General features: G+C 24.8%; 1 protein-coding gene across 1 annotated transcript; it reads left to right on the top strand.

Moving 5' to 3' along the window:
* Positions 1-269: 269 nt before the first annotated feature.
* Positions 270-7,696, top strand: LOC112601407 (cytochrome P450 4C1-like). The gene is made up of 11 exons (XM_025349049.1): positions 270-723; positions 1,986-2,092; positions 3,572-3,662; positions 4,783-4,974; positions 5,174-5,243; positions 5,327-5,453; positions 5,563-5,623; positions 5,684-5,865; positions 6,233-6,401; positions 6,555-6,734; positions 7,449-7,696. The coding sequence occupies exons 1-11, from the start codon at positions 513-515 to the stop codon at positions 7,634-7,636; spliced, it is 1,578 nt and encodes a 525-aa protein (XP_025204834.1). The 5' UTR covers positions 270-512; the 3' UTR covers positions 7,637-7,696.
* Positions 7,697-9,751: the final 2,055 nt, after the last annotated feature.

Genomic DNA, 9,751 nt, shown 5'->3' with positions numbered 1-9,751 from the left:
ACTACTTCGATAAAAGTCAATAACGATATGTTATATTATAAAGCCAATAACAATATCATCCTACTATCGACTATAATATTATTAAGTTATCCCCTACCTTCAACTCGCAGCTCGTCATCCAGGCTGTGAGGCAAATTATCTACACAGTATATATAGTACTGGTTCAAAATGCATAAAGTCGTAACGCTCGAGCGTGCTTTACTTTTTATCTTTTAAACGATATTTCGTTCGCTATAATATAATATAATAAATTAGCTATATTATATAATAATAATAATAATAATAATAATATATATTGTATATGTTTGTGCGTTCACTAATTATTATTATTATTACCAACGACACCTTGTGAGGTACATCTTCATACCAAGTAATCGGCGTTTGTGAAACCGTTTTTGTTGATAGAAAAGAAAAATTCGAAACAGTTGTCGATTACACAATGTAGAATAAAAAACGATCTCACACCGATCAAGTTTATTTTGTGTTTCACCTCCTTTCCCCCGGCTGTTAAAATGATCATCTACAATTTGATCGGAGCTTTGACGTCAGATTCTAACACGCTGTGGATGGCGCTATTCTTGCTCACGGTCCTCGGTCTGTACTTTTTATACTCCAACTTTTCCAAAAATCGTGGAAAACAGATTTCACTATTACCATCGGTCACAAGAAGCGAATGGGCCTCATTAAATGTGTCGCTAAAACTTGCCAGTTTCGGACCACGAGGTATGTACAGAATATTATTGTATTTTATAATAATTATATATCGTGCATAGTTATGTAATATTATAACTCTTTATTAATTTTTGTCTTACAAAATAAAATATTAAGTATAGTATAACACCATAACGTATACTATGTAAGTATTGTAAGTATTGTTACTCGTGAAATATATCTATACATAACAATTCCCCCGCATCATATTTATCCACCCCAGTTTTTCCTTCAACAGTAAATCAATTCAAATTCTAAATTTAAGAACTCTTTACTAGATTTACTTAAAAGTTTACTAACAATAATTAATAGAATTATAGAAATATTTTTATAAACGAAGAACCACTCTTTTTATCATTAAATATTAAGGAGAAAATTTTGTTAAAAATATTTTTGAAACTGTAAGTTATCTAGTTTAATGAATTTAAATTAATATGTCCATCATCTGTGATAATCTATTTAAAATAAATGAGGGATTTAATATGATTTTAAAATTACAGTTATTACTAATATTAATATTAATCTAATATATTTTTTTTAATCTTCCGAATATAACAAATATTAGTTTCACTATTATATTTATTTTATATTTCTGTAAAACTATTATTTAGGACTATGGCTATAGACTGGATATTGTTATAAATGAGAAACTACTCTTTCAAATATTTACTCAGTTGCATTAACGTATTTAAAAAAATATCATTAACTAAACCGTTAATAGCAAAAAGTATAGTTTATATTTGATAAAAGAAAAATCATGTCACGACAAATAGTTTTTTTAATAGTAAATACATAGAAAATCTAAGTTATTGAAAATAATATGGTCTTTAAATAAAAAATTTTGAGCATGTTTAGTGAATAATCTTGCATATTATTGCATATATTCAATATTCATAGATGGTTTTTATCCCTAAAAACTCGCAATTTCCATGTGTTTGTGTAACATAACCGTCAATTACGACTACGTGAACAACGGACTAGAACCTATTTTATTCTTGTTTAAAAAAAAAAAAGAAATGTAAAACCAAATCTAAAAAAAATCATTAATGTATCTTTACACGTTATATTTTAATAACTAGCATAACATCAAATGCATTCATTTATAATGTTATACTTATTTATAAACACGGAACAGTAAAGCAGCTAAAAAACATGATGATATTAGATATAAAATATACTCTAATATTATTTTGAAACAGGCAAGGCGTTAAGCTTAGATAAAAACGCCACATAATTGTATTTCGAATGTTTGAGCACCGTGATAAATTTTACAGATATTTTGCCGTATTTCGATAACGTTATCAAAAAGTACGGGTCGCTGGTCCATTTAAAAATCATAGCACGTCACTATGTCATCATCAATGATCCGGATGATATAAAGGTATGTAAACGTAGTAATATTTTAATATTAGAACAGAGCTCTCTAATACCACGGGGTTACAACTTACAACTTTAAATTGCAGCATTGCCTATTTGCGCCAAAAAAAAAAAAAATTAATTCACTTTGTGTATGGCCCATCTGTGCCAAAATAAAGAAGGTACAGGGTTTTACATGATAATAATAATCAATTAAATATATATATTTTTTTTTTAATTATAATAGTTATATACCTACAAATTTAACTAAAACCACCAATAAATATGAATATTTTCACACTCCCTTCAATGCTGAATTCATCATCTAAAAAATTCACAAGTTAAAATCAGATGATAAAAATTTAAAAGCAATAGATAATTTAAAAAAAAAAATTAACGCATTGTGAATGGCTGTGAACACTTTGTATATGGTTACACAGAAAAAACGAAAACCACGGACATTTTGTAGTGTTTATACTATTATTGCAATAGTCAATATGACAAACAATTATAATACTATTTCAGATGGTAATAAAATGTATATGATAAACAGTCTATAATATTTCAAGTAGAAACAAATATATTCAATTTACATAATTTATTATTACACATTCAATAGTTAGGTACAATTAATCCTTTAGTTTTATTTTAAATGTTTAACAGAAATAAATAAATAATCATTAATGCCATAATATATATCATACTATAAACACCATAAATTATTGGTTTTTAGAAATTATGAACTTCTGTAAACAATTGTGAGTTATAATATAAACTTAAAAAAATCAATTAATTTTATTATAGTTTTATTTCCGTACTATGTACAAGCTTCATGAAATTTTTGTAAGATAAAATGTTGAACAATTTAATCTCATTTCATCTTGTAAAATATAATATTTCCTTGTTTATTTTTACCGTTTAGTTTCCGCAGTAAGCAAATAAAACAACAGACAATACAATGTGTTCGTTTCCCATTATAAACATGCAAAAGTAGTTGCATTTAACCATCATAAAGGTATGGTTGTTTTTTTAAAAGAATTAAGTGTGATTAATAATTATTTGAAATAAAAATGTGTACTTATTATTGATAATTATTTTTAAAAATATATATTATTAACAATTATTAAGTTATTTGAAGAAATTAACTAATATTATAGTCTATGATTTGAAAGCAATTTGTATAATAACTAATAAAACGTTAAAATAATATATATTTAATTGATTATTATTATATAAAATCACTTTACAACGCAAATAAATTTGACACAGATCATCGGTCGAAAAAAAGATATTTTTTTTATTTTGGTACAGATTGTCAATACAAAAAATGATTTTTTTTTTTTTGACGCAAATGGATGATTCTTCTGGATTGCAATTATCAATTTTTAATAAACCAATTACCTAATTCATAATAGATATAATACACTAATACTGCACTGTTAATTGTAGTGGACGAGTGTGAAATTTATATAATATATTATAATATATATACATTATATTGTAGGTACTACTGTCTAGCGTACAGCACATTACGAAAGGTCCCGATTATGAGATGCTTGAACCATGGTTGAACAAAGGGCTACTAACCAGCACGGGTACATACATCATTATTTTAATAACCATATTATTGTTATACGCACATTTTCATTATCATAACATCGTTATAATACTATAATATGTGAAGAAATCTATAAACCGGATTTTCATGAAGAAAATCAAACTCGTTAAAAAAGATTTTTTAATTATTGTTTCTATCAATTATGCCTAATTATCTGAGAACGTATTGACTAAATTATAATTGATATTTAAGATACTTGGTGAAGTTATAATAAATTACATTAATTTTATAATGATCAGTATTTTTTTATTTTTTTATTTTTTTTATTTTTTTTTTTTATTTTTATTATTCTCGTAATTAGTTCTTTGGGGAGGACAAAAAGTCGAAAATTCTTAGTAATTTACAAAGTAATTAAGAAAAAACAAAAAAAAAAACAAAAATTAAAAACAGTTATTTAAACCAAATCAACTTGTATTATTGGTATAACTCAAATTTAAATAACTGTAGATTTAAAATTTTCAAAAAATGTTTATATTATACATTTTTACTCGTAATATAAAATTTATAAAATTTAAACTATTTAAAAAAATTTAAAATGTTTGATATTTTTATTTAATCAAAAAGCTTAACTATTTAATACTTCATTTTTATAATACCTAATAACATCATTCGTTTATTATTTATGAAATCTTATAAGTAACATAAAATGATTTTGATTATAACATTGTAAATAAAAATAATATAATTCTCAAACTAATATAGCTAATTTTATTAACTTTAAGAAAGAAAGTCGGGGTATAGTTATATCTCTGAATAAGTTAGCTTTTTTCTCCCGAGTATTCAGTAATTTTTAAGTTATTTGATTATGCAGTGACAGTCACAATTTAGTCAACATACAATTAATTTATTCAAATTTAAATCATAATAAATATGACGAATTTTTATCATTAATTAATGAAACTATAAAAATATATTTAATTACTTTAAAGTATACTTGAAGAAGAAATTATACAAGTTCAACAACACATATACGCATATCCATATTTAGATTGTATTATTTTTATAATATCTGTTACTTTATTTGTGTACATTATTAAAAAAACGTGCATTCACATTTGTATGTTATACGATAAATTATTATTAAAATCGTTTTATAGATCAAAAATGGCATTCTAGGAGAAAACTGCTAACAAACACTTTTCATTTTAAAATTTTGGAAACTTACATGCCATCACTTAATAAGCACTCCCGTTCGCTGGTCAAAAATCTAATCAACGCGTCAGACAACGGTAAATCCATAGCAGATATCGACTCCCACGTAACTCTCTGTGCTTTGGACATCGTGTGCGGTAAGTCTTTTTTTTATCATAAACATATTTCGATTATATCTCATATTTTGTAATGCCAACAAGACTAAAAATTAAAAATACAAAATTTTGAATGCTACATACAAAAAAAGTTTAAATTTTATAACCCTAAAGCTTAATATCAGAATGATTTTATAATATTATGATACTTTAATTTTTTTCATGTGCAATATATGTGTAGAAACAATTATGGGTGTAAATTTACGTACTCAGGAGGGTAAATCAACAGATTACGTTAAAGCAATCAAAAGGTAAGTATATCACGCATTACATGTAGGTTATGTCACTTTAAGTGTCATTATACGTTAGTTATTAATAATTGTTATTTTTACAGTGTCAGTCACATACTAATCAAGCGTATTTTTACGTTTTGGTATTGGAACGAAATTGTTTTCTATTTTAGTAGCATCGGTAGAGAATTTCGTAAATCACTAAAGTTATTACACGATTTCACCGAAAATGTAACTACCATACATACTTTTTTAATATTATATATATTTTTATCATAACATTCAAAATCGTTTTTTTTTTTTTTTTTTTTTTTTATTTAAATATAATTTTATAATTTAGGTCATAAGAGAGAGAAGAAAAATATTAGAAAACGCAGAACAAAATAAAACTGATGGAAACGGTAAGATTACAATATTATAGGTACCTATATAAATGAATTAACATAAATCATTACAAGTAGGAAAGAAACAGATATATTCATTTTTGGACCTTCTTGTCGGCATTTCCAAAGAAAACCCGGGTACGATGACCGATAAAGACATACGAGAAGAAGTAGATACGTTTCTTTTCGAAGGACACGACACGTCTTCAATAGCTATTACTATGGCTATAATTCATTTGGGGCTCAATCAAAACATGCAAGTGAGTAAAATTGTAATGAAAAAAATATTATCAACGCATTTTATATTTTCTTCATCAACATGTAATATATATTATACTCGAAGGGTAGTCTTGTTTAATTCAAAACTAAATATTTTTATTCAGTTTAAAAAAAAAAAAAAATACTTCCAAGGATTTATATCGCAGTGAGCGATCAAATAAAATCCGTTTGAAATCTATAGTATAATTATTTTTACGCATTTTTTTTATTCATACGCCAAAGGTCGACACCGAAAGCCATATTAAATGCTTGTAATATTTATACCCATGACAGCAGTAATTTTTTTTTTTTTATTTATACGCGGACAAACGACTTATATTTTTTAATTCAATTTTTAATGACAAACAGAATTTGGTCAGAGATGAGCTATACGAAATATTCGGTGACAGTGACCGGGACGCAACAATGGAAGATCTCAAAGCGATGACAAATTTAGAAAGAGTGATAAAAGAGACAATGCGACTTTATCCGAGCGTGACGGGTATCACGAGAACTCTCAAAGAACCGCTTCACCTCGGTATGTGTACAATATTATGTATAATTTAGCTCAAAGAGTATCTCTAAATATATCTTTTAATTACATTCGTTACGAGCTAAATATAATTTAATTGCGTCGAGTTAAATACTGCTCGCGTATGATAAATAATTTTGTAATAATATTATTTTGCAGACAAGTATACTATACCTTCTAAAACAGTGATGGTGGTTATCCCTCATCTATTACATCGCGACGAAAACATTTATCCCAATCCGGAAGAATTCGATCCCGACCGATTTTTACCCGAACAGTGTAGTGGACGTCATCCTTATGCATACATACCGTTCAGCGCCGGGCCAAGAAATTGCATAGGTACTAATTAATGACATTAACGATGAAATTTGGTATTTTGGAGTGTTTTTTTTTCATGATATCATCTATTACATAATATATAGCATTTAGAGTACAAAACTTTATTCAGACGTCAAATCAAGAATTATAAAATTGTAAATTATATTTTACATTATTCCGAATTTTTAATTTGAAGGCATTCTTTAACAGTTGTATCAATAAGTATACGATGACCTTGGTTTTTATTTACATTGGAATATGTTTTTAAATATTATTCCTTGGTAGATTTCAAGACACATTCACTTTTAAAAGTTGCTCAATTACGATTCATTCTTAACTTAACTTTGTATTTTTAATCAAAAATTTTTTAATTTTTAAGTACTATTTTTTATTTATAATGAAACAAAATTAAAAACTTATCATCGTTGAGATTATTTTTTTGGATTTTAATTCATAAAATAAATATAGCTTTTTTTCTTATTCTCGTGACCAGCTATTAAGATGATTGCTAAATATAGCTTTTAAATGTTGGAAATGCCATAATAAATTAATGTATTTCGACTGATCATATATAATATATAAATAAGGTGCATCGTTGATATATTATAACAATTTTGTATTATAAATTAAATTTAAAAGTGTCATATTATTGCATACACCGTTTATACGCAACGTTTTTCAATTATTATAGAATCCATTTCGAATAAATTATTAACTTACATCACTAAATTACAGGTCAAAAGTTTGCCATGTACCAAATGAAAACAGTATTGTCTACGATCTTGAGGTACACCATCGTGGAGACGTTGGGGACGCAAAAGAGTATAATCATCAGTACACAGTTGATAATGAGAGCAGATTACTTGCCGAACGTGAAAATAACACCAATCTCCAACAAGAGTATCGCACGTCATATATTATGATAACTACTAATTATATAACCATAATAATTTAATTTAAATGTAAATATCATGTAAAATGTATACACTATGTGTATATTATGCATATAACACAACATATTTTTAGTTTTCAACTATAATTTAAACAAACTATAAAGCCCCCCCCCCAAAAAAAAAATATATATATATATTATAATATAGGATAATAATAGTCAAGAAAAATATTTTCTTCAATAAGCCAAATAATTACGAGTAGTTATAAAGAACAAAATTACATACGATGAGACTGTTTTAAAATTTGGCTATCGTTTATATAGAAATATGTATTGTCAATTTATTAAAGAATGTAGATAAATTAAAAATATAGTTATAGTTTAAGATATAAATTTTTTTTTTCAAAATAACATTTTGATTTGTTGTTTAAAATATTTATATTTGTATATATAAATACGAATAATAATAATATGATAATGAATGTGTATTTGTATAGGCCATTTACAAATAAACCAATCTATTAGTGAATGTAAGGTGTAAAAGATATTTTCACACAAATTATGTGCAGGCATAGTATATATTACTGAAGTTAAGGTTAATCGTTGCAAAACTAATGATTTTAAATATAGAGTTTTTTTTGAAAATATAAAAGATATTGTAAAGTCGATTAAAAATATTTATTTTTTCCAAACATATTATTTTCTTAAATAATTATATTCTTTTAAAACTGTTTGCTTCAAACTTCATTTTTTTTTTCAATGTATATTATCAACTTATATATATATATATATATATATATATAATTTATATATTATATTATGTGTATAGACTAACTATATTAGTGTTTTACCTTAGATTATCTAATTTTATTTTACAGTGTAATAAAATATTCATTATAATGTGTTATTTTCATTTTCCATTGCTGATCAAAAAACTATTTTTACTTAATTATAATTATATAAGAGAAAAATGATTTGTTTTTTTTTTTAATAAGTTAATACTTATTATTTTTAGTTATAATCATTCTCACCAAGTCCCTTTGATTTATATTCCTTAATTAATTTTATAATATACGTAGATATTAATATAAATTAATATCATCATTGATATGATTGAAATCAACGACTCAAGTATAAAATTGTATTTCAAATATAAAAATATCATAAACTTAATTAAATCCGTAAAATTAATATTTTCAACTACTCGTATTTATTGTTACATTATATTATTTAAAATGCAATTTAATAATTCTGTGGGATTGTATACCCTTGCCTCTTTGTAATAAATTTTTTCAAAATAATTTTTATAGGTATTGAATATTTTATTTTTTATGTTTTCTTATTAATCATAATATTTCGAACTATTACTTTATTTCTAAAATGTATCAAATATAAAACAAATAATTTAAATGCATAATTTAATTATTAATTCATACCAACAAGCCAATTAATTAAACTTTCTTGTTAAAATTATAGCTGTATAAACGTTCCAAATATTAAACACAAAAACTGGTTATCTCTCTCCAAACAAAAATAAAGATCACTCATTTTACATAAAAAAAATCCACAAATCAAGAAATAATTAACATTGCGTGTTAGCATACTTAACAAAAGAACTATACACAGGCATAGATAATAAAAATAAAATAATTGATATATTTATGGATCTTAGCAAAGCTTTTAATAGAATTTTTCATAAGAAACTACTAATTAGTTTTTCTTCAATAAGAATAGTTGACAAATCATTTTCATTATTTAAATTTCAACTTCATGAGTGAAAACAACAAGTAAGTAAAAATTAATAACTACTATAACGAAAAATAATTATCACCCAAGAAACTCCATAAGGAACAGTTTTATTTTAAATATTATACATTTTTATGTCTCAGCAGTCAGCACTGAGTAAACAATGATTAAACTGACAAATAATATCATACACTGATGATACAGCGTTGATAGTTATGGGTAGAAACTAGGATACAATCTTTATTAACACAGAAAATGATTTAAGGACATTAATTACTGGTTCCTAAAACAAATCATAAAATTTAACTTTGATAAAACTAACTAAATTAAATATTAGATTTACAGACGACAAATGAACATTACCAAACATTAAAAACTAGAAAATCTAAAAGAATAAATG

This window comes from Melanaphis sacchari, unplaced genomic scaffold, assembly GCF_002803265.2.
Source record: "Melanaphis sacchari strain LSU unplaced genomic scaffold, SCAv2.0 Contig0_pilon_pilon, whole genome shotgun sequence".
Classification (NCBI taxonomy): domain Eukaryota; kingdom Metazoa; phylum Arthropoda; class Insecta; order Hemiptera; family Aphididae; genus Melanaphis; species Melanaphis sacchari.
This window is presented reverse-complemented; position numbering and strand designations above follow the sequence as displayed.

Bases quoted from the DNA above. Each gene is read 5' to 3' on its own strand.
- LOC112601407 (XM_025349049.1), top strand. From the start codon at position 513: ATGATCATCTACAATTTGATCGGAGCTTTGACGTCAGATTCTAACACG. The intron at 5,244-5,326 runs GTAAGTATATCA...TTATTTTTACAG, and splicing joins TACGTTAAAGCAATCAAAAG to TGTCAGTCACATACTAATCA. The intron at 6,735-7,448 runs GTACTAATTAAT...ACTAAATTACAG, and splicing joins CGGGCCAAGAAATTGCATAG to GTCAAAAGTTTGCCATGTAC.